The sequence below is a fragment of the Nyctereutes procyonoides genome, unplaced genomic scaffold (genome assembly GCF_905146905.1).
Source record: "Nyctereutes procyonoides isolate TBG_1078 unplaced genomic scaffold, NYPRO_anot_genome, whole genome shotgun sequence".
NCBI classification, from domain to species: Eukaryota; Metazoa; Chordata; class Mammalia; order Carnivora; family Canidae; genus Nyctereutes; species Nyctereutes procyonoides.
Genome location: NW_026575151.1, coordinates 10,564,662 through 10,590,750, shown reverse-complemented (window position 1 = coordinate 10,590,750; position 26,089 = coordinate 10,564,662). Strand labels below are relative to the sequence as shown.

Genomic DNA, 26,089 nt, shown 5'->3' with positions numbered 1-26,089 from the left:
GTTAAAATATTCATAGTATTTTTTAAAAATACTGATTAAATATTCATAGTATTTTTAAATTTCCAATATATTTTTTATCCTCTGTTATTTTCATAAAGTTCTAAACAAAAAAAGTACAATCTCTTTTTGAGTTACATGACAGTTAAATTTCTGGATAATTCAGTGTGTATTATTACCAGTCAATAGATTCTTTGTGTTTATATGTAAAACAGAGTTAGGATAAATAAACAGATAATCATAAACATTTTTTTCACTGACATGAATGTTTCATAGAACATTGAAATGTTGTGTGGAAGTGGGACAGTTTTTTGTCTTGCATGACATGAAAGCTAGAATTTATGATCCCTGTCCATTAAATAAAGCCAGTAGTGCCCCAACCTTCAGTCTTCAAAACAAATTCTCAAATGCTTCTTAAGGTGGCATAGCTCCTGTTTAGGAGCCTGCTTTATGTTAAATAGTGAAATTGCATTGCCTGTAATGAAGTCTTTGACTTAGGACCTTGAACAGGCCTGAAAACAGACATTTCAGGATGTGGCTTTGCCTGTTGAATGTGAGTGTCAGAAAGCTCTCCACCATTTTACTGGTTGATCAATTTAACTAGGCCAACTGCCAAGAGCCTGGCTACAGGAAAAAAGTCGGGGATTGAGGACATGCAGCAGAACTTCGAATGATTTGTACAGTGTTGCATGCTGAAACGTGATATCACTGGGCAGGTGAGCTTGACATTCAGACAGAAATAGAGGGGCCCTTTCACAGCAAAGGTCTTGACTGAGACATAAGTCTAGAAGGTAAGATCTCAGATAGTGCCTATTGATAATGGCCATTGAAGGTACAAGATTTTATTAGACAGAATGTGAGATGCTATGTTCTATATATTTGACTTTTCAGCAGTTGCATCACAACTAGTGATGCAACTAAATCTAGTGATTATCTAAATTTGGGAACATCCATCCATCCATCCATCCGTCAAAAACATTATAAGTGCCTGCTACATTTTAGTCACTGTGGGAACACAAAGGTACTTATATATAAAGAAATATAGTCTCTACTGCTGTTGGGAAGGGAGGGAGGCAAATAACTAATTATGAAAGATTTATAATGATCAATTGGGGAGGAAGACAAGAAAATAAATAATATTAATATGAGAGATAATGGTATAGCAATAATTTAATTTCATGTGCAAACATTTGAATGTTTATTTGTTTTTTGTCATTTGCCTTAGGAATATGAAATGAAGTCTTTGAGAGCAGAATTTTTGGAGGAAATAATGCAGTTACAAACTTAAACTGTACTAGTCCCCCTAGTATCTGACTTATTTAAAGTGGAAATATGAGGCAGACTTTATATTCATTATAGAACTTTTTCTTTCCTGTGGGTAGCATTTCTAGAAACTTATGAGGATTATTTTGTCATTGGGGTGCTCTTAGGTTGTCTTTTCACTATAACAGGATTGTGTTAGTATGAATGGAAGGCTGGGTGTAAAAAATAGAAGAGCTACAGAGCTAAGCCTGTGTTTCCATTGCTTGAGAATTTAGAATATGAAGCACATTCACTGGGCATTTAATTTTATTCTATATTGTGAAGAGATTCTTTTTTGTTTGTTTGTTTTTTGTATACTCTTCTAGGAGTGTAGTTTCCACAGCACTATCTAGTGGAATATTTTGTAAACATTTAAGCTGTGGGAAAGTTAACTTTCCCTTATCTTGGAAACTGGAGATTCCAGGAGGGATTTTCTAAATCTGTAAATGCTACAACTACTCCCTCTGTCACAGAAAGTACCACCATCAACTGGTCAAGGTTGTGGCAAGTGACCAAACTTGTAACTAACATTTATTGAGTGCTTCCTACGTACCTGTCACAGTGCTAATAAGTGTATTAATTTATTTCATCCTTAATGTCACTTTCTTCAAGATCCTACAGCTAGGGAGCAATTGAATTGGCATTTGAATTCAAGTTTACCCAGTCCATATTGGTATTGGTACTTGAGTTAGTGTGGTGTATGACCTTGTGTTCATAGACCAAGGCTATAGGTACAGAAGTAGGTATGGTTGGAAAAACTAAAAATTCAGAACCAAATGGATACTGGTTCAAATATAGGTACTATCATTTATAATTTTTGGTAATATTACCTAACTTCTGTGAACTTCGGTTTCCTCATCTGTAATGGAGGGGTGATGATATCTATTTCAAAATATTTTAGGAAGAAATATAAAAGATCTGAATGTGCCAAGGAATCTGTAATCTAAAAGGTGCCATTTTTCTCCTTTTTTTTTTTTTTTGTGAAAAACAGAACTCAGAGGAATAAGTCTGGCATTGTGGAAGTGGGGGAAGCTTTGGAGGCAGGGAAATATTGACTTAGGGAGGCAGAGAGGTTCTCCCTGAGGAAGTGGTATTTCAACTGAGACCTGGAGGATATGTGGAAGTTAGATTAAAAGAGTATGTAGGGCAGCTGGGTGGCTCAGTCAATTAAGTGTCCAACCCTTGATTTTGGCTTGGGTTATGATCTCAGGGTTGTGAGAGAGAACCCTATGCCAGGCTCCATGCTGAGTGTGGAGCATGCTTAAGATTCTCTTTCCCTCTACCTCTGCCTCCATCAAAAAAATGAAGGTGGTTAGGAGTGTGCTTAGGAGGCATGGGGAACATTTTAGGCAGGTAAGTCACTTAACCTTACAGTCCTAAAAACAAAACAAAACAACAACAACAAAAAAAACCTCACAGTCCTTTCCTCTGAAATTTGCAGTACTGCCCTCACGTGCCTCCTCTTGCCCAGTAAAGTGAGAGAATGGAAGTAACCATGATATGAACTGGTAAGATTGCTGTATAATAGAAGACATTCATTGTTATTGATACATGACAATACTGTGGCATGGAAGAAAAGGATGGGTTTGAATCCAGATCCATTCATTACTAGATGTGCTCTGTATGATTCCTTTAGTCTCTCCACACCTTATTTCTTCATTTATAGAATAAATGCTCTTACAACATAAGGCTTTGTTCACAAGATGCTGGGAGGAGCAGTGGGCTGGCATGTGTATGGGGTCCCTGAGAAGTACTGGCACGTGGCAGGAGCTTGTTCCCTTTCCTTCCCCTGCCCTCGCCTGTTACTATAGACATATGACAAGAACTTGATGTTAACTTGCCATGCTTTCAGTGTCTCTTGTCAGCCAGCTGAACAAAGACATTTTTGATTATATGTAGCAGCTATCTTTTCATCTGTGATTCATGCTGTTGTTTCTGTATCCAAGCTGTATTCTTATAGCTGATGCCTTGGGGTTTATCATTTTAAGACGGCAGGAGAAGAAGATCAGGTACAAGCTAGTCACTCCACAATGCTGAAATGGGAAACTACTTAGGTCTTTGGTGTGGAATACAGGAAACTGTGAAGAGGGCCTTATATGGAGCAAGCTTTTGAATTGGGTCTCAAACAGGAAGTGATAAGTGATCTGCCATTTTTTTTTTCTCTTATTTGGCATTAACTTGTGTTTGCTCCTCCTGAAAGGAGAGAATTTAAATATAAGGACTCCTATCTTTTCTTAACAATAAATATCCTCTGCTCCTTTTATTTGGGCTCCTTTTTATTTGGGATCGGATAAGGAGCTTTGCATAAATTTAAAATGTGACTGAATGAAAAAGGTATTGTTTATCTAAGCTGTCTGTGGAAGGGCACTTGGGGAAAAGAATTGAACTCTAAAATAACCTTGTGAAAGTTATTGATTTGCTTCTTTATGGTTCCTTGACAAACAAGAACATTACCATGCCTGCACTGGAGCTGGGTCAAAGAACCCTTTTTTATAGATTATCTTTTCTGAAAACCAGACTTGTCAGAAAAATAAACATCCAGAAATGAAGATATGAGACCCAGTTGAATATTGTGTCCCATTTTGCTTTGAAGGACAAGTAGGGAACACAATTAATTTTTAAAAATCTTAGCGCAAAAAAAAAAAAATCTTAGCACAAGAAGGTTTAGGAATAACTCAAGAAGTTTAGAAAAATAGGTCACTGTTATATACTTGGTAGGTAGTTTGATTTTAACTCCACTTCCCCCATGTCAGTTTAGCTCCAAAGCCCAGATTCTGTTTACCTATGGTCAACAGGAAAAGGGACACATTTTTTTGTTTTGTTTTGTTCTTGTACCTTATATTTTAAAAGTAACTTTAAAAAGTCACGTAAGTTTCGCCTACTATGTGCGAATACTGTTCTAGACATTAGGGACACAGCAGTGTACAAAACAAAATTCTTGCTCTCTTAGGGCAATGTTCTAATGAGGAAAACAGAGACCATTCATAAACAACTGTATAATGTTAAGTGGTGACTTCTAGGAAGAAACCCAAATAAAGGAATAGATAGATGCAAAATACTCTCTCAAGAGGTGGTGTTTGAACAGCCACTTGAATGAAATGAAAGAATAAGCAGCCATGGTGATGTTTGGGGGAAGAGCACCCCAAATAGAGAGAATGGCATGTTTTAAGGCCCTGAGTTAAGAACATACTTGGTAGTTCCAGGGACAGCAAAGAAAACCAGTGTTGCTAGAGACTGGTAAAAAAAAAAAAAAAAAAAAAAAAAGGTTTGTAACAAAGGGTAGAAAATGAGGTCAGAGAGAGAAATAAGTTGCCACTTGAACTTTTTAAACAGGAGAGAAGCATGACCAAGTGCCATCAAACTATGACAGCCCTATCCTGAAGCCCATCTGTATTCTGCAACCCCACATTGGAGCCTGGCTTGCTTTAAGTTACAAGCCATGTCCCCACAAGGTGCTTGGAGAGACTATTTATTTATTTATTTATTTATTTATATAAATTTATTTTTTATTGGTGTTCAATTTGCCAACATACAGATTAACACCCAGTGCTCATCCCATCAAGTGCCCCCCTCTGTGCCTGTCACCCAGTCACCCCTATCCCCTGCCCACCTCCCTTTGTTTCCCAGAGTTAGGAGTCTCTCATGTTCTGTCTCCCTTTCTGATATTTCCCACTCATTTTTTCTTCTTTCCCCTTTATTCCCTTTCACTATTTTTTATATTCCCCAAATGAATGAGACCATATAATGTTTGTCCTTTGGAGAGACTTTTAGTACCCACTTCCTCGAAAGTGGTTCCAGCAGCTATCATTTGTCAGCCCCAAACTTGGACCCTTACCACACAATCTTCAGCTGCGTCCTCCCATTTGACTCTAGGAAGCTTTGAATCTACCAAGGCTGGACATAAGAAAAGAAGAATCAATTCTTGATGCCAAGAAGATCCATCGGAATTAGGAAAACAAACTCAAAAAAGAAGACTATTGTGTTGTCTTCCAGGATACGAGAGCACAGGGACCCAATGCCCAAGCTTCCCATAACTATCCCTACACTAAGGAAGCTAGAGGTCCTGGCCTTCATCTCTCTATCTGGGAGGTTCTCATCAACTCTGTATCTAAGCACTGAGTTACCTAGATGGCTTTGAGAAGCTGAGATTTTTGTGAAAACACTTCATTTAAAGAAATAGGTTTCATGGAATAAATGAATAAATATGCATGCCTATTATACTGGCCAAGCTTTTAAAGAAAATATTAATATGCTATAAGAAATTATGTAAGATACACTTTTGTTATTGAAAAAATATAGAAACTGAATAAGGATAAAGGAAAAAAACAAAAATCACCTACAATCCATACTCAGGAATGACCATCCTTCACTTACTAGTTTATATAATTCTGTACTTTGTTTCCTTGCACATAAATACATTTTGATTATAAAAATGGCATTAAAAATGGCATTATATTCTACATATTATTTTGTAACTTGAAAGCACAGATGGGTGAGCTTTATTTCTTTTTTCTCATTTTTGACATTAGAAACCAAGGGAATTGGGATCCCTGGGTGGCGCAGCGGTTTGGCGCCTGCCTTTGGCCCAGGGCGCAATCCTGGAGACCCGGGATCGAGTCCCACATCGGGCTCCCGGTGCATGGAGCCTGCTTCTCCCTCTGCCTATGTCTCTGCTTCTCTCTCTCTCTCTCTCTGTGTGACTATCATGAGTAAATAAAAAAAAAAAAAAAAAAAGAAACCAAGGGAATTTAAGATGAGATGAATTAATCAATAATTGAAGTAGGGTTATTATACCATACAAATTGAAGAAAATTTATGTTGGCAGTTGATATACTGCTCTTACAGAATACTGTAAGTAATTTCCCCCCAGAAATTTGAGTGAGGGATATATTCATTGTTTATTTTTAGCACTAATCAAATGTTCAATAAATACTTAACCAAGTGAAATAAGGTTTTTTTCCTTGAATTACTTGGCTATTACTTTAAGATATTTGGAGATGGAGGCACTATATTATCTGCAAGAGCATTTGATTCACATATTACTAAAATATTAAAAGCTGTATTAAAAGATTATATTTTGATTGCTTTGTCATAATCTAATCCTTTAATCTATATTCTAAGGAGAAAGTATTTTAAGACCTCCTTTTTGCAGAGTGTTAGATTGGAAGAGAGGATTATAAAGCAACAGAATTGCAATAGTAACATGGAAGATCTGTAAAATTTACTTTACAATGTTATTTCTTTGGACTTTATGGCTTTATCCAAAGTTTCAGCTATTGAGGAACTCTAGTATCCCCACCTTCATGAAGCAATTTTATGGAAGCATAGAAATTGATTCATAAAGTTTTAGACCTGAAAAATATATGGCCATCTATCCTATCCAGGCCTTGGTAAAGGGCTTATTTTATTTAAAATTAGCCATAAATTACTTATTCTATGAGGACATCAATATAAGGAAGTTTTTGACAAGTCTGATGACCAGATGAAGAAAAATTTTTTCAAACATAGTTTGATTCCAGTGAAGTAATAACCTTCAACATATTGGGGATTTTGTAGTGCTATCACTTAAACATTGTTTTTATCCAGATCTTGTATCCTAACTAGAATATCTCAATTTGCCTGGATAGATATTTTCTTGAGGGTTAGCAAGTTCTCAGGGTTGTTCATTAAATTAATTCAGCTAGCTCTCAGGAACCATGCTCAGGGAAGGGGATACATAGAAATAAAATGAGACCTTCTTTTTTAAAGAGTCATAGTCTGGTGGGAAGACAAATATATAAAACAGAGTCAGGAAGGCCTTTTGGGCCCAGATAAACTTAACTTTGAATTAGCATAAAGAAAAATTGTGCTTCTATGAGTGAAAGTAAAAGATGATTCCATGTTTTTAGAAGATCCTGTTTAGAGTTCAACAAGCCAAGTCTACTGACAGAGCTGCTAACAAGCATAATGGACTGTTTTGGAGTCTGGAATCACTGAGACAAGAATTGAGGTGCAGAGAAGTTGGCTCCTGATCTAAGAATGCCACATCTGGAGGGGTGTGTGTGTGACTGCACCTTAGAGCCATAGCAAACTGAAGACAGTCTGTGGAGTTGGTATGGCCATCCTGTGTCCCAAATGAAAGGAAGACATGGATTCCTGGTTATGTCAGTTGAGTGAGACAGAGACTTCCAAGTTCCCAAGTGTAGTGTTGAGAATGCAATCTGTGGATTCATTATTCCCTTCTACTGCAAGTCCTGAATCCTTTCAATGAGTGCTAAGGTCCGAGTGAAATTATTATAGTGAAATAATAATATAGTGAATAATAATTTCATCATAATAATTTCACTCTGTTTTACATGTGTAGGCTGGCATAGGAAGGTGAGAAAGTCAGGTACTTTGGGAACTGTTTTCACTCTGAGAAAAGGAAATGTTTAGAAGATATTTGCTAAAATGACTATGCCATCTTAGAAAGCATTTGAATTAAAAATAAATTATACTGAATGGGCCCTAAGTAAGTTCCCAGTGCTATTCAGATCTCTTTAAACACATTGTCTTACTTGATCCTTTCCACAGTCCTAGGAATTAAGTACTTTTTTTTTTAATTTTTTATTTATTTATGATAGTTACACACACACACAGAGAGAGAGAGAGGCAGAGACACAGGCAGAGGGAGAAGCAGGCTCCACGCACCGGGAGCCCGATGTGGGATTCGATCCTGGGTCTCCAGGATCGCGCCCTGGGCCAAAGGCAGGCGCCAAACCGCTGAGCCACCCAGGGATCCCGGAATTAAGTACTTTATCATCCTTACTTTAACAGGTGAGAAACCTAGGGCACAGATAACCTTAACTTGATAACAGACTTACCATTCTGAATGATGACACCAGGATTCAAGCCCAGGCAGCCCGGCTCCAGAGCCTGAGTACTCAGGTCTCTTAAAGCTCTGTGAACTTGAGCAAGTTGCTCAATCTCCCATCACTTGTTTCCTCATCTGTAAAATAGGAATAGTCATAATTGTAGTGCCAGATCCATAGAGGTGTCACACATGTGCTTGTTCAGTTACTTCCCTCTCTGCTGGGCCCAGCTCTCTAGAATGATGGCAGAAGTCAGGAAAACAAACTAGGCCAGCCTCCTCCAGTACCACAAATGCCTCCTGTATCAGTGCTTCCTGCTCTAAGAGTCAGCATAAGATATTAAGTGGTAGCCACTGGCTTCATGAAGTTGTCATTTTTATTTAATCTGTATCCTGAAACTGATACTATGTTCTTGAAATCAGTGGGGAACATATATTACCTCCTGGTTGAGAATGAACTGTGTTTTTCTTCACCTACCTGTCATTGCTCTTTCGCTTAGGAGGAGACTGTAGTCGGCACACTATTGCCAATTTCAGAGAATGTGTTATAATACATAAAAAAAAGAAATTCAGAGATATTTCGCCTCAGATTCTAGTACTCATTTGCTTTGGCTCAGAGTGTTTGTGAATTAACCAGTGGGAATGTAATCTCACTTTAGATACATTTTGTGTTTCTTAAGTGACTTTGGATTTGAAGCATATTTCCTAAGAGGTTATACATTTAACATTTCTCAGTCTGAAAGGATGACCTCATTTGTGCTTGGGAATGTTGTCACATCCCTGTAATTCTGTACTAGTGTTGGTATGTCAGACATGGTCTTTCAGAGAAACAGAACCAAAAGGAGACATATGTGTAACTTTATTGATATGTGTATTTAAAGAGATTTATTTTAAGGAATTGGCTCATGCACTTGTGGGGACTGGCAAGTCCAAAATCTGTAGGGCAGGCCAGCAGGCTGGAAATTTAAACAAGAGTTAAAAGTTGCAGTATGAGTCTGAAATTTTGAAATTTGCAGGGCAGGCTGGTGGCCTGGAAACTCAGGCAGAAATTCCATGTTACAGTCTTGAGGCTGAATTCCTTCCTCTCTAAGAAACTTCAGTTTTGCTCTAAAGACCTTCAGCTGATGGGATGAGGCTCATCATGTTATCCAGGATAATCTCCTTTACTTTAATCAACTGACTGTAAATGTTAATCACACCTAGAGACTATCTTCACAGCAACACGTAGGCCTGTGTTTGACCAAACAGCCAGGCACCATAGCCCAGCCAAGTTGACAGGTAACATTAACTGTCACACTTGGTTTCTGCCTTTTTGTGGGGAAGTCTCAGCTCATCCCAGTTCAAGTCCAAGGCCCTCATGTTATTATCCATAATAATGTGTGAGAGTCTGATGGATTGTGCTCATACGCCTGCTTCATTTGTACCCCAATATGTTTAGCATACAGCTGGGAATATAATGGCCACTAACAAGAGCTAGAAAGTGAAATCTAAAGTGCTGATATTAATTAGTGGCAAATGCTGCTTTTAGAATGCTGGCCCAAGTGTCATTTTCCTTTAAACATGCTCCAGTGGTTTCTTTTGGTTAACAGCAAAGAGAAACTTCAAGTCGGGGAGCAGCCTGTCCTCCTGAGGTTTCAGGCTGATCGATGGTTTTTACTCTGGGTATCGACAGCTCTCTGCTGCATGCCCTTGTTTTTGGCTACGTGGGCTGACTGTGATGAAATGGATTATACAGCTTTTACTGCCTCTTGGGGTCTAATCAGTGCCCAGTAAGCGCTGTGTGTACCTGTGACTTTCCTTTGCCTTTTAATTGTTAAGGCTGTGGGGCTGTTGTTGGTGCTGCTTCTCTGTATTTGTACCTTGACTAATCAGTTTTTAACTCAGAGCTTATGCTTCCTTGCAGGATGCCACAACTTGGAAGCCTGATTCATGCCAGAACTGCCATTGCCATGGCAACATCGTTATCTGCAAACCTGCTGTTTGCAGAAACCCTCAGTGTGTCTTTGAGAAGGTATGGCATCCTAATTATATCCTGCATATACTGGTAAAGTCAGAGAAATTTCGGGTTTTTGCATCTCTTCAGTCATTTGGTTCTGTCACTTATTCCAATCTCTGATTGGAAGCCTTATGAAATGCAGGAGAGAATTTTAACATATCACATTTAAGGATATTTCTGTTTATTGAGAATTTATTCTGAACTGGGCACTCAGTTAAAGGTTTATAGATGTTATCCCACTTAATATCATGTAGGGTAGGTATCTTTCTCTCCACTTTACAGATGAAGCAATGAAGCCTGGAGATTTTAAGCAACTTAACCACAATTATGCAGTCAATAAGCTGCTGCCCGGAGGTTTTCCTGGGGCTGACAGATGCTAAAGCTACTGATGAGCACCATAACATTTACAAGCCACTGAATGGATTGAAAGTCAGCATTGACTTCTTGAAGATATCTTTTCTATAAACATTATTTGTCCTGCCACCGACTGTATTTGTGATGCCGTTGAGCCCCCTAAGAACATAGGGGAGAGGGTTTGACACCATAAATCTCCTGGTTGACCAAATACATGAGGGATATTTCTTCCTTTCCACTTTGTTAAAGATTTTCAGTTTTTTTTCTGACTATACATCTAACTCTGTTAGAATATTTTTTTCCAGGTGCTTTTTTCTTTTTAAAGTGAATCTTAAAAAAAAAAAAAACAGCTTAAGCTTCAAATTTGAACATTTGAAACTTTCTGGAGAAGACTAAATTATTTTCTTTAAAAATATTCTGTCAATTTTACAAGCACAGTTTATTTTTGAGTTTTATCCCTCCCTCCATAATAATTAATCTTGAGACTTTATGCCATCTGGTGCTAGTAAGTTTCTGTTTATTTTTAACATTGGAGTGAAGAAGGTTCTGTATACCTTTCAGTAGGTCCCTCAATTTCTTCATGGGTATATTTCTGAGAAGCTGAGTATACATCCAGCATTGGTAAATTTAATAATATTTTGTTGTATATTGTGGGGTTTTCTATTTTGTGGAGCACATACTCCTAAAAGCTCTCTACTTAGCTTGTTGAGTAATTCATGTCACAATCTGAGCTGCTCACATAAGGGCCATGAAGACATACCCTTTTCCTCTTCACATGAATAACTGTAGTATCATGTAAGAATAAGAATCCTTGCATTAAATGTTAGAAAGATATTGATGATTGTATTGCTGAAATTGGTAGGTGTTCTATACCAAGGGTCAGCAGACTAAATCTGGCCTGCCACTTGTTTTTGTATGACCTATGAACAAAGAATAGTTTTTACATTTTTAAAAGGTTAGAAAAAGACAGAACAATATTTCATGATATAAAAATTATATCAAATTAAGTGTTCGTAAATAAAGTTTTATTGAAATACAGGCATACTCATTTGTTTGTGTGTTGTCTGTGGCTGCTTTTATGCTATAAGGACAAAGTTGTGTAGCTGTGATGCATACCAAATGTGGCTCCCAAAGGCTAAAATATTTATTATCTGGCCCTTTACGGAAAGTGAGTTTCTGACCCTTGTTCTATATGAAACATGATGTTGTCCCTTCCTCATTTGTTTTTTTAATTTTTCTCATCTCCGTAACTGGCAACTCCTTTTTTCCAATTGCTTAGGCCAGAACACTTAGCATCATCCTTGACCCTCAACTCTCTTCCACATCTCACATCTAGTGCATTAGCAAACACCCAGCTCTTCCTTCATAAAACCATAGGTACCAAATGCAATTTCCCTGCTTTTAACTCTAGTCCCACCTATTATCATTTTTTTGTATGTATTCTCATTGTAGCCTCTTAACTTGTTTTACTGTTTCCGTGCTTGCCTTTTTCATTGTCATCTTGATATAGCAGTCAGGGTGATACTATTAAAATTTAAGTCAGATCATTTTGGTTCTCTCTTAAACCCCTCTAGTGGTTTCCAATGGCTTCTCACTCAGAGTAACCACTTATAATGTCTTGTTAAAGTGCTATTATACCCCTGTAATTAATATGCTGTTCTTTCCCTTGCTCACTCTGCTTCAGACACCAAGCCTACTTGGTGTTCCCTAGAGATGCCAGGCACACTTCTGCCATTAGGGTCTTTGCACCCTGCCTTTCCCTCTGAAATGGTTTTTTCTTCAGATACAGATATATACATGACTTGATCCTTAACTTCTTTAAAGTCTGCCTGAACGCCACTTTATTTAAAATTGTAAATCCCTACCCTACTACATATTTCCTGTCCTTCCTCCATGCTTTATTTCTCTTCCTGGCACTAATATCAGATATACTATATATTTTACTGATATTTCTTGTTTTCTGTCTCCTTTATTGACTGTATATCCTCAGCCCCTACAATAGCACCTGACACATGGTAGGCACTCAATAAATATTTTTTAACCAATTGAATGAATGAATGAGAGAAGAGGCTAGAGAGTTGGTAAGTTCAAAGTTATCGAAAGCCTTGTACTATGCTGTACTATGGAACTTGAGCTTTTATTTTGGAGATAATAAATAGTAATAGAATAGTAATGAGGATTTTAGACATATGAGTGGAATGCCCGGCTTTTATTTTAGAAAGATCTCTGGGGATCCCTGGGTGGCTCAGCAGTTTGGTGCCTGCCTTTGGCCCAGGACGCGATCCTGGAGTCCTGGGATCGAGTCCCGTGTCGGGCTCCTGGCACGGAGCCTGCTTCTCCCTCTGCCTGTGTCTCTCCCTCTCTCTGTCTCTCTGTGTCTATCATGAATAAATAAATAAATAAATAAATAAATAAATAAATAAATAAATAAATAAAAAGAAAGATCTCTTTGGTTTTTCTAGGTTAATGCATGATATTAGAAATGTGGGAATGAATTCAGAGGTTGTCAGAATAATCCATATGAAAGGAGGAGCACTTAATCAGAGCACCAGTAGTATAGGGCTCAAGAGGAAGGGACTGGCTCAAGAACACTTAGGGGATAAACCAGCAGAAATATATGAATTTAGGAGGGTGAGGGAAAGGAAAAGGAGAGATGACTCCCAGATTTATGGTTTGATGACTCGTTGGTTAGCTGAGCCACCAACTGATCTTGGAAATATAGAATAATGAGGAAAAGTATTCTATCTGGAAGGAAAATGATACTTTCATTGTGAATGTTGAGTTTAAAGTATCTGTGGAGGAGCCAGGTGGGCATGTCGAAAGGGCAGCCAATATATGAGTCTAAAGCTTAGAGAAGACAAGGTTGGAAATATCATGTGGGTATTGTTAGCATATAGTCAGTAGCATAAACCTTTAGAAAGAGTATAAGATCAAAGATGCAATTTGGGGAACACAGTCATTTGCAAGGAGGTGAACATAAGAGAGGGAACTTAGGAAGATTGAAGAGACATAGTCACAGAGGTAAGAGAGAGGTATTATGGTGACCAGGATAGTAGAGAGTTTCCAGAAGGAGTTTGTATCAACAGTGTTGATCACAGGCCAAAGCTGATGTTGATGTCAGTAGAGTGGTGCAAGAGGAAGCTATATTGTAGAGGTTTGAAGAGTGAATGGAAAGTGGAGAAAGGAAACCAAGTAAAGGCTACTCTTTTAGGGAGCTTTGCTGAGAATAGAAGAGAAATGGGGGCATTAGGCAGACATCAGTACATCTATTAAGTTTCTTTGAACCTCCCATCCCCAACCTTTGAAGCCTCCTATGCGCTGCCATGGTGCTTTGTGCTTCCTCTTACTATAGCCCCTGGCCAGACTGCAAATGCCTATTTATTTGTCTGCTTTCTCCCCTGTCTTCTCACTATTGAAGCCTGTCAAACAGCACAGTGTATGACACTTAATCAATACTTGCAGAGTGACCGAACAAGAGAAGGGAGAGAGCTTTGTTTTTGATATCAGCATGAAAGATACATGATCATGCTAGGAGGAAAAGAAAGATGACCTAGAAGCGAGAGAGAAGCTGAAGATGTGGGAGGTGGAGTAAGGAGGATAGAGACAGAATGAATGAATTAGAAGGAGTAGGTTTTAGGGAATAAAGTGTATAGGATCCAGAGCTTGAGATGGGGAGGATAGCCTCATTCCCTAAAAGTGAAAAGAAAGAGTCATGGATAGATACAGATATAGTTAAATTTGTAAGTAAGAAAAGAGACGGGGCACTGAAATAGTTCATATCTAATGATATTTTAATCTTACTTTGTGAAGCCTTAGAGGTTCAGTTGGGAACTGAAAGCAAATTTAGGAGCTGTCACTGAGGGGTTAAAGGGACTGACTAAAGGTGGAGATAGAGCATTTGTGGGTGATGTTAAGGACCTATGGGAGCAGGAGATCATGAAACTGTGGGGGTACCAAGCTGCATGATGGAGTGATTTTCTAAGCAATGTTTACTAGCCAAGTATAAGGGAAGATAAGACAAATTGTGGAATAGGTCAGGTATTGGGATTTTGCCATATTAATGGAGAGAAAAAGTAGATATACAGGAAGTGTTGGACATTGAGGCCAACATGATTAGGAAAATGAGGCCAGCTAGGGGCTGAATGACTACAAGGGAAAAAGTGTTCAAGGAGCTCTCTGAAGGACATGATAGGAGGGAGAGTGAGGGTGGGAAAGAGCTAAAGCCCAGAAGGTTCATATTCAGAGAGTTGAAGTTTTCTGCTATAGAATAATTTGGAGTGTAGTTAGGTTCCAAAGTTGACCATGACCATAGGGAGCTCAAGTGAAGTGGAGGAATGAATTGAAATGGAATCAATTGTATGAATTGAGGTGGTTAAGAATGTACAAGGATAGGATGTCACTTTCATGGACATTGAAGTTGTCTAGAATTATGTCTAGATGTAGTGTAAAAAAAAACTGAGCCAAGTCTTTAGTGAGTACAAAGGAGTGATCAGAAAATTGGTGAATGATAGTAATAAGAATGACATAATTGAAGACTATGAACTCTAAGAAGGTTTCTTATGGGTAAAATGAGAGGGTTGTATCAGATGATCCAACCATAAGAAACTTCCAACTCCAAGGTCATGTTGAGGGTATCACAGAGTACTTGGGTCTTTATTTTAACTAATGAAATAGATCATAGAATGATAGAACTCAAGAAGCCTTTGAAATTCATTGAGTCAGACTTTCTCATTTTATAGACAAAGAAACAGACTATTCGGGGTTTAGTCACTTGCTTAGAGACACAGAGCTAGTAAGTGGCACAGCCACGACAAAACCGTAGTCCCTGGTTCATTACCCAATGTAACGTCTACTCTACTGTGTTGCTTTAAGTTTTCCTTTGTGTTTCTTAGCAGCATGTGTTGTTATTCAAAACTGCTGTGGTATACTTACATTAGTTTATGGCACAGGTTAATGAATCACCATTGCACCTTTTAATTATTATTAATAACTTGTTACTCTCATCTTTTAACAATGTTTAAAAGCCCTTTTACAATTTGTTTTATTTGTGGATTGACCGGAAATAACCTATTGTCAATGGCAATTCTAACAGATCTCTCTCTCTCTCTCCTCTCTTTATCTATCTATCCATCCATCCTGTCCATATATAATAGATTCTATATCCATTTCCTATGTCAATCTAGAAGTAGCTAAATAGGAACAGAGAGGGAGAGAAGAGATAGACGGATTGAGAAAAACAGAACAGAGGTATTTAGAACCTTGATTATTTAACCCAGTCCTATAGGACCAATCCTCTCTGGATTTCTGGAGAAGATATATGTGTAGAAGACAATGCCATACAAAGGAACACTGTGGGGGGAAAAAACAACAACAAAGGAACACTGTGTACATGGTGGGGGTTCAGCTGCAAACCTCAATGCAGCTAATAATAGTATTTGCCTAATTACACATACTATAATTCTTACAACTTAATTAGGTAAATACTATTATTAGTTGCATAGGTGTCATACATATATACACACATAATCATATATATGTATATATGTACACACATATACAGTTATACATACACACAAGTATGTATATGTATACACACATATGTGCTTAGAAGAGTACCTGGTGATTCTAAGTACCCAGTTAAGTGTTAGCTATAATTACCAAATAATCATCATAATTACTTTTGGTTGGTTTTTCTAGATCCTGGGCAAGCGGTGTTGCCCAGCAAGCCTAACAATCTTCCTTGTTACCTCTTGCCCACATGGTTACTTTCTACTGTTCCCCAATGTGCAGTCTAAGCTTATGTGTTACAGCTCACAAGGCTATGCCAGGTCACATGGTTAGAAAGCAGAACTCCATCTCTCCTTCTCTAAGCTCCCGCATGCACAGTGCTTTGCTCTTCCTTTAGTCCCAATCACCTCTTTTATGTTCTATCACAGCAATAGTTAGACTTAAGTTGGGGACTTAAGTCCCCACTGCCACTCACAAATAGAGAATATTATATTTATGAAATGATTTTTGAGGGCCAAATATGAAAATCAGTTTTTATAGAAAAAAACTAGTTTGGAGGTGCAAAATATTCCTTGAAATCTTCCATTCTACCTGCCTTTCTCCCTTGGCCCCTGCTTCCATGTTAGAATATAAACAGCTAAACCACTGAGCCACCAGGGATCCCTGGGTGGCGCAGCGGTTTGGCGCCTGCCTTTGGCCCAGGGCGCGATCCTGGAGACCCGGGATTGAATCCCACATCGGGCTCCCGGTGCATGGAGCCTGCTTCTCCCTCTGCCTGTGTCTCTGCCTCTCTCTCTCTCTGTGACTATCATAAATAAATAAAAATTAAAAAAAATATAAACAGCACTTGGATTGTCTTATTTTCTGTGTAAAATTCTTAATGCAAATGAGGCTAATGTGGTTTCTATATTTTACTGACCTAGTGAAAATCAGAGAAGTATAGTTTCCTCTTGGGTTCAGAGGGCATTTTTCTGAAAAGTCATTAATGTCACATAAGTATGAACAATTTTATAAAACCTCATATTGTATGTTTTATCTTTTATCAAGCAAATAGGAAGAATTTGGTGCTCAGTATTGCTAGATAAAATTGTATTTATCTGTTTAGTGGATGAACAGTGGTAAAATCTTAGTCCTATTTCTCACCCATTCTTAAGGATGTAGTTATATAAAATTAGAACTCTCTTGTAGGTACAGTTTTTTATTTTAATGGAAGCAGCCCCAAATACCAATGAAACATTAATACTCACACTCACACACACACACACACACACACTTTTTTTTTTTCATTCTACTGGATAAATTCTTTGTAGACTTTTATTCTGTGGACAAGCCATGATTCCCTGGCTGATGCAGGCTCTTTTACCATTTTTGGTCAAAATCACTCATTACCCATCCTGTCACATGTTTAAGACTTGTGGAAACACTAAGATATCTAAGTGGAGAAGCAAGGTGAGTCAGAGGATCATTGGGCCCCAAAGACAAACATGATCTTTGCTCCACAGTTTTAATGACCCTTGGATAGATGGATTCTTCGCAGTGGCAAATGGATGGTTAGTTAACATGACAACTTCCCAATAAATCCTAGGATATCATGTGGTAGCCCATTCCCTTGATAGTATCACATCTTGATAGAAAACACTATTGGAATTACAGGAGACCTGGAAAACAATGTAGATCTTTATTGGAGCTCAGGAATTCTACCTGGCTCCCCACACTACACATGATGCCTCCACACCAATGCTGTTCCTCCCCTAGCTTTGTCCTTCAGTTCCTGCCCTGTGTGCCTTGCTACTCTGTCCAGTAAAAGTGAACATCGGAGCTTCAGCCTCCCCTCCCTGCTAACTGCATCAGGCCTCCATAGGATACCTGAAAGACCTGCCAGCTCTGTGGCCACCCCATTCCCCCACTCCCTGACCCCAAGTCTTCTCAGCAGAGGGGAACAACCCCTTCGGGGAGATACAGCCCTTCTCTTACCCTAACTTCTTTCCTTGTGTTAAGGATGGAGCATTTCTAGTGAATCAACTGCCCCACTTCATTACTAGTGACGAGGTGTAGACAATTTTCAGGGAAATTACTTTCTCAAGGGGCTTTGTTTTAACTTTGAGAGAAGCTCATCTTGACAGAATCCTTTTTTGTCAGTTTATTTGGTTTATCCTGTCTGTTGTCACCCATGGAAACTCATGAAATTTAGTGAATCTGAGATGACTTGGGGTCCGATGAGCCACTCTGAGTGTGTTGCCGCTGTTTTATGCTGAACTGTTTTTAAATGCTCAGGGAGAAGTGCTTCAAATAGCTGCCAACCAGTGCTGCCCTGAGTGTGTATTGCAGACTCCTGGATCTTGCCATCATGAAAAGAAAATCTATGCGGTAAGTGTTTTCTGACCTATTGTTGACTCTATGCCTATAGATCATTGATGAAGGAAAGCTGACTGCTAAACCTGTGTTGGCAAGAGAGGTGTTTTTGTTTTGTTTTGTTTTGTTTTTGTTTTTTTTTTTATGTCTGGGCTGCAGAGGACCTAAAGCTTGATTTGATGGGCATTTGATTTCCATGGGCATTTGGGTTACTTGAATAAATTTAAAACAGTTCTGCTTATTCCACAGGTCCTATGTAAATATTTGTATATTGAATTTGTGTCTGTATAAAGAGTAGTTTGAGAATATTGATGTTGAAGAAGGCATGATGCTGAATAATAATAAGCCACTTTGTCTTGTGTACCACACACATATTTTTCATTCAATAGTTACAGACAACCCTGAGTGAATAGAGCAGATACTATTACTCCTGTATTGATGATGAGGTACTCGCTCAATGTCATATTACTAATAAGTGGCATCACCTAGCCTAGAACCCTTACTCCTGATTCAGTGCTCTTTCCATTAGGGTAGAGTTTCCCTACTTTAGCACTAATGACATTATAGGCTTTGTTTTGGGGACTGCCCTATGCATTGTAGGATATTCAGCAGTTACCCTGACCTCTACCCACTAGATCCTGGTAGCACCCTAAGTCCTGACAACCAGAAATGTCTGCAGACATGGTCAGATTTGCTCCTAAGGGGCAAAATCCTCATCCACCCCATTTAGAACCACAGTATTAGAAATCAATCCTCAATTTCTTTTATTATACTTTCTTATTCCAGATCCTTTAGGATTCATTTATAGACACTAAGTCCTGATTAAAAAGTACCATTGCAAGGTTTATAATAGGAACTTGGAAATGGAATGGATACAGTTCATCTTTGCTTACACCTCAAGATTACCCCCAGGCAGTAGGTTAAGTTGGATGTGGTGGAAAGAGGCTCTTTGCTTTAACCTTTATCTTCTACCTGATGCAAAACTCTCCCCAGGTTAGTGCCTCTGCCCATTTGGGTTAGCAGGATTTGTTATACCCACTCTAGGCTGCTATTCAGTGTGTACCTAAAACTCAGTGAGCCTAGTGCACTTCACTTTCCCCATGGGACAGGATCATCTTCTTTGAGTCATTGTCTGGTAATTACCAGGAAGTTGCTGAAAGACACCCAAATAGGATCTATGGTGGGAATGTCTTTATACCATGCAAGTATCACCCTTAGCTGTTCAATTCAGTCTGTGTTATTAAGCCTTCACATGCCACCGAAGAGGCCTGTGAAATGAAAAGTGTTGCAGAGCACAGTGGTGACAGAAGTAATGCCAGGTGATAAGGATTTGAATAGGTATGTGGTATAAAGTCAAACCCACACTGAATCTCTCAGATGAAGGCATATACAGGATCCAAAATAAGGTCAAGGGACAGTCAGATATCTTAAGTAAGTGGCAATTCTAGGGACACAGAAAATCAAACTTCACTAAGTCTCTAATGACATTCATCATTTGTTCTCTTGTATTATATTTGTGCACACGTGCTATTGTCTTATCTTGGCCTAAAATGCTTGAGAACATCGACAGTATTTTCTGCATCTTTGTAGTGATCTTCCTTGCCACCCACCTAATCAGGCATTTAGCACTGAACTTTTCCCAGAGTAGGTGCTCAGTAAACATTGATGACTAGAAGATTCGCACAACGAGCAAATCCTTTCTCCAACTTATCTATGTCTGTGTTCCAACGGCACGTTGGTCATTGACCAACTACTTCTGTAGCTGGGTGGTTCTAGGACCGGAGGTCTGCTGATGGATTAATTAAGAAATGAAATCTGCTTGGCCTCCAGCTTTTTCTGGAAGAGTTTGGAAAGCGCTCCTTCTTCCTGCCTCCCTCCTTCCCCCTCCCCATTCTGTGTAATACATCACATGGAAAGCTCTAAACTGGGTAAGAACATATCCATGTGTCCTTTTCCCATATGCAGCTTTCAAAATGTATTCCTCAAAAATGTTATATTTCTGGTACTTGATGTAAGTGAGAGAAAGGCTGAATTTCAGCAACTGTATTTTGAAGGAAAAATTCTCTAGTGGTCTACTTCAAATTGAAATAGAAGAATGATTTTTTTTAAGTCAAGACAAAAAAAAATCTTCTAATTTTGATCTTAATAAAGTCAAAATGATCGCATTTCTTCTCTTTCTGCCCTTCCTTCCTCTCTTACTTTCTTCATTTCCCCAAGATTCTTTCCAGAGCCTTCTTAATATTATTTGTTTTCTTGCATGGTTTAAATACTTTTCTGGGTTTGCTATGAATCTCACCTTGTCTCTTGTATCACAAGTTTTTTTTCCTCCTGACTCTTGAAGGGTTTGTTGTTTGTGTGTGTGTGTGTTTGCCCCTTTTGGCTTGCTTGTGAAACCATCCAGAGCACTTTCCTCTCTCACTGAACAGCAGTAATCTTGTCTTTAGCCTCTGGCTTATATCCCAAGGGGATATAAGAGGTGGTCATGGAGACTCTCTCCCTCTAGCTACAAAATAGCCCAGTGTTCTAAGAACTTTAGAACCACGATCCAAGGTGAAAGCTTTCCCCTAAGAGAGGGCTTTACAAGAGGCTTTAGCATAGAGTGAGTGTGGCAAGGAGGAGGGGAATTAGTTGAAGTGATATTATGTCCAAGGAATAGGTTCGAAGCAAAGGAAATTAAAGGATGAATCCAACATGGGGCAGCTCCAGAAGGCCACCCTTTAATGAATTGGTGTTGCTCACCAGAGGACTGCCTTTGCTTGCAGGATAGACAGCATCTTACACAACTGGCATTCTAATGAGTCAAGACAAGTCCCAACATCTTCCCTGGAATTTAGGAAAACACTTGAGCCTTTTGGCTGCCTCCAGGTTATTTGAGAGTCTTACATGGGTTTATAACAGCCAGCACTTGGGGGACTATTTCATCCATGACCTCCCCAAAGCTGTCCCTTCAAATTAGTGTTTGGATCTCTGCCCAGCCTTGCCAAACATTCAGGGAGACAAACCTGAAATATGTTTTCCTAAAGAGTGTTGGAATGCTTTTCCTTGTTCTTTGCCCCACAAATTAGCTTGTGAAAGGGAGGGAAAAGGACCATCAGTCCCCTTTCTTTCTTCTTTACTAATTTAATCCCTTCACCAGATAATGTCAGGTCTGAGAAGATAGTGCGTCCCTGAAAAAGAAAGTGGCAAGCGGTAATGCCCTAGTGCCCACATTCAATTGAATGAAGGAGCACAGAGGGAGAGGGCTGCTCACTTTGCCTGTCTGGGAAGCTAAAAGGAACACTAATTTGTGTGTGTGAAGGTAGAAATGAATATTGAATTCCACAGCCTTGTTCTCTTCAAAGTAGAGGATGTAATTATAATATGCACTCAACATTCCCAGATAGTTAGTATTCTGAATCTATAACTTCGTAACAGGAACAAATTATACAAAGAAAAATTATTTTATTGTTCCATCAACAAGCCAGGCAAGTACTTTATGACCTTATCTTTCCTTTGGATTTATGTCAACAGCCAGGCTGACTTATTAGTTGGCTATGCAGAAGAACATATTGAAAGTGTTGTCTGCAGAATGACTTTTGTCCCAAGTCAAAATCTCATATTTTCAAAAGGTATTAATGAAGTTAGGATGACACAGCTAAAACCAGATCTGGGAGCATTACTGTGTTTATCTATTATTCCTTTACTTTACAAAGCTCTCTTTGCTGCTACAGTGTTTATAAACAATAAGGCTTTTGTAAATGAGTATAGAGAACACTAGGAAATTATATATATATCATATATAATTATTGCTATTACACTAAAATTATATATGTCAACATGTGCCAAACCCCTTGATTTCTAGTCTCCCTCTGCTGACAGCAGCATCACTGGGGACTTATGTGACTTTTTTCCCAAGAGAGCAGTGGGACAATTTGTCTCCATCACTCTGTGCATTTTGGATCAACATCTGATCCTCTGTGGCTTTGACATCAAGCATTGGAAACCCCCTACCAAATGTTTGTCGTTATTCCCATAATTTTCAAGCTTATTGTGAAGGGGGAATATCCTGCCTCATTTTGTGTCTCTTGAGTTACATAATAGATTCACATCATTAGAGTGCTTGAAGGTACTGAAGAAATTAACACAGCCCTCTCATTTTTACAGATGAAAAAATTTTGGTGATTGACAGGTTGTTATTGTAATTCACTTTTGTGGTCTCTGTCTGAAAGTGGTGTGATTGCAATTTTTTTTATTGCAATTTTTTTTAAAAAAGATTTTATTTATTTATTCATGGAAGACAGAGAGAGAGAGAGAGAGAGAGAGTCAGGGACACAGGCAGAGGGAGAAGCAGGCTTCATGCAGGGAGCCTGATGTAGGACATCAGGATCCCAGGTCTCCAGGATCACCCCCTGGGCTGAGGGCGGCGCTAAACTCCTGAGCCACCTGGGCTGCCCCAAGCTCTTGTTTTAATGAAGTGAAATGTCAAGATGCTTAGAAGCAACCTCCTAACTTTTAATAGAATAAGAAAGTTCACTTTAAGCTGTTTTATATGCAGCCTTCGCATTTTACTTTAAGACATAGATGATTCATTTGATACTTTATTTTTTTTTAAAGATTTTATTTATTCATGAGAGACAGACACACACACACACACACACACACACACACACACACACACACAGGCAGAGGGAGAGGCAGGCTCCATATAGGAAGATAGGAAGCCCGATGCAGGACTCAGTCCTGGGACCCGGAGATCAGGCCCTTAGCCAAAGGCAGACGCTCAACCGCTCAGCCACCCAGGCATCCCTTATTTGATATTTTAAGCAGTAATTTGCCTTCTGATGCCAAAAGTTAAAATATGTTTATGGTGAAAATTCAAAAACTAAAAAAGTGTACCAGCAGAAAAAAAATCACTGGTAATTCCCAAACTATGAAAATCACTGCTGCTGTTTTCTCAGTTTTTTGGAGAGGCAGTAGTAGTGGAGATGAATAGATGGGTAGAGCTCTATGTATTTACACTGTGTGTGCAGTTTATATCTTACTTTTTAATATAACATGTGAATTATTCCCTGGTACACCCTTGGACAACATGATTTCCTATTATTAGGCATTTGGGTAGTTTCTAACTTTCATGAGAATATTTCCAACTTTGCAATAAAGAACAGTGTAATGGAGTTCCTTGTATTTAAACTTTTTGCATGTATCATTGATCATTTTCTTCAGATAACTTCTTAAATTGAAATTAGTAGGTCAAAGCATTTAAAGATTTTGAGTAATGAAGCTGTGACATCTGTAGTCATTAAAATTCAATTTTAAGTTGTCTGTGTCTAATGAGAAATCCAGTGGGAGTATCACAGGTATTGTAGCCTCTTTTTGAAGTATGGTTACCTTGGTTAGGCCCCATGTAGCTGAGTATCCCAGGTGCTGTAGAGAGGGAAGGCTTTATGAAGGAGAAAATCCCACTCCACTGTAGCTTCACCAACATGACTAGGAATTTTGAAAACTTCCCCATATCTGATATGAAGAAGTGTTACTCAATTTTATTTTAATTAATCTTTCTTTGAAATTAATAATGTTAATATTCTATAAGCTTATTGTTATTTTTCTGTTGGATTTTTTTTTACTTATTGCTTGTAAATGCTTTTACATCATAGAGCTTAGTTCTGATTAATATAATTTGTAATTTTTATTAATTTGTCATTTGTCTTTTAACTTTATAATGTATTTTTCACAGACTTTTAAAATTTCAATTTAGAACCTATCAAATTTTCTTTTAGTTTCTTTCTTTGCTTTTATGCTTAGGCTTTTCAAAGTATAAAGGTCAATTACTTCCTCTCTTATATCAGTCAATAGTTTGTTACCATGTTGGGGGCTTGCCCATTTATGTGCTGTACTAAATTTGAAATTTTATAGTTAGTTATAGCAGAAGTAAAATTGGTGGTAGAAGACTTGGCCTTGATATTATGTCCATTCCTATAGTCACAGATGGCATATAGGCTTGAACAGGAGGAGGAAGGCTGTAAACTCAATGCAGTGGAAAGAAGAGAGAGGATTGAGCATCCTCTACCTGCCACCCTCCCCCCTTGCTCGCTTTTCAACAAACTACCTCATTTATCCTTATAATAACCCAGTGAAGGGAATGTTGTCATACCATTTTAATTTTTCAGGCCAGGAATCTGAGATTTAGAAAGTCACTCAAAGTTCCCAAAGCAGGGAGGGCTGAGCTGGGAACCTCCAAGGAGACCCTCAGTTCATCTGGCTCCATGCATACATGGCATTATTTTTCTCTTGTGCTTCAGTAGTCCACCTAGAAGAAAGTAATCTTCGTGATAAAGAGGTGAGGACTCAGTTCCCAAATAATTGGATGGCTGTGACTTACCTATTACTACCATTATTATAATAATAGTGCAGGTTATTATTAATTCCAGAATGTCAGACTTGGCATCCTTGCAACTTGGTTGTAATTAGCAGAATAATGGGGTACTGATTTGTTTAGGTAAAACAGTTCTTTTGTGTTTGAGAGAGATGAATAGCCATTCTGGACTCTGGCTTGAGGAGAAGCAAGAAGACATTGATTTTCTGTGCTTCTCAGTCGACACAGTTGTAATCCCCAGATTATATTTAGGTGATTGGGCACCTGGAATGTGTGATATTTTTAATAGAAATCTATATATGATTTGGGCTGGATCAGTTATCATCATATGCTACATTTAATATAGGCAAAGGATAGCAGTTTCCAGTATACTTAAGAAAATGTCAAAAGGGGAAAATTTCATTCATTAGGCTTATTATTTTCCCCCCTATGTCTTGCAAAAGGCCACTATTATTCCATTCTGCCTTCGAGAACATAACATATTTTGACAGCAACTTCCCTTAGCAGTCAACATATCTTTAGCTTTTTATATTCAGGGTTCATCCCCCTCTTGCTCTGCATCCCATTTGAGTGTGGATCATTTAAATACTTTTGATACTCAGTAAGTCATATAACTCAAAACAAGGATCTGTTAAATCACTGATACAATGCTAGCTTTGGGAAGGTCGTACCCAGCCTAAAGCAGATTAGCAACATTCTGTGTGTATAAATGGGCTCTGAGTTGGCTCTGTGGTTTGTGGGAGAACTGGTTGGCTATCATACTTTCCCCCAGGACCAGAAGATCATTGGAACAGGAGAGAGTAAGATGGGGGCCGGAAAAGGAAGGAGAAGAAAAGAGGAATATGGGAACTAATCAGTGTAAAAAGTAAGGCAGAAAGAAAGCGGGGGAAGAGGGAAGAAGGAAGGAAGAGGATCAAAGTGAGAGTTTTTGAAAACAAAAGGACCGTTATAAAGAATTCAGGATATATGTGTGTGTATATATTACTGTAGGCTTTTTTTTTAAAAAAGATTATTTATTTATTTATTCATTAGAGGCAGAGACACAGGCAGAGGGAGAAGCAGGTTCCATGCAGGGAATCCAATGCAGGACTCAATCCCAGGACCCCAGGATCACACCCTGAGCCAAAGGCAGATGCTCAACTGCTGAGCCACCTAGGTGTCCCTATTACTGTAGGCTTTATAGAATTTTTTAAGTGATTGGAGTTGGCATGCTTTTTATTTTCTTTCTGTGTTTTTCTGAAATTTTCAAAAATAAATCTTAGGAATACTAAAAAGAAAAGAAAAGAAAATTCAGTTTTTTAATTGGTCTCTGACTCAGGACGTTGTAAACCCCAGTCTTAACCTTGTAAGCCTAGAGCTGCCTTCCATCTCTCCTGAGCACTGTCCCTTGATTTGTGTT

General features: G+C 38.5%; 1 protein-coding gene across 3 annotated transcripts in view; it reads left to right on the top strand.

Moving 5' to 3' along the window:
- The window catches only part of FRAS1 (Fraser extracellular matrix complex subunit 1), a 437,262-nt gene that overhangs the window by 145,924 nt on the left and 265,249 nt on the right, over positions 1–26,089 (top strand). For all 3 annotated transcript variants that reach the window (XM_055313090.1, XM_055313089.1, XM_055313088.1), the window contains exons 3-4: positions 10,032–10,139; positions 18,261–18,353. In XM_055313090.1, coding sequence (XP_055169065.1) covers positions 10,032–10,139; positions 18,261–18,353 — 201 coding nt within the window. The remainder of the gene's footprint in view (positions 1–10,031; positions 10,140–18,260; positions 18,354–26,089) is intronic.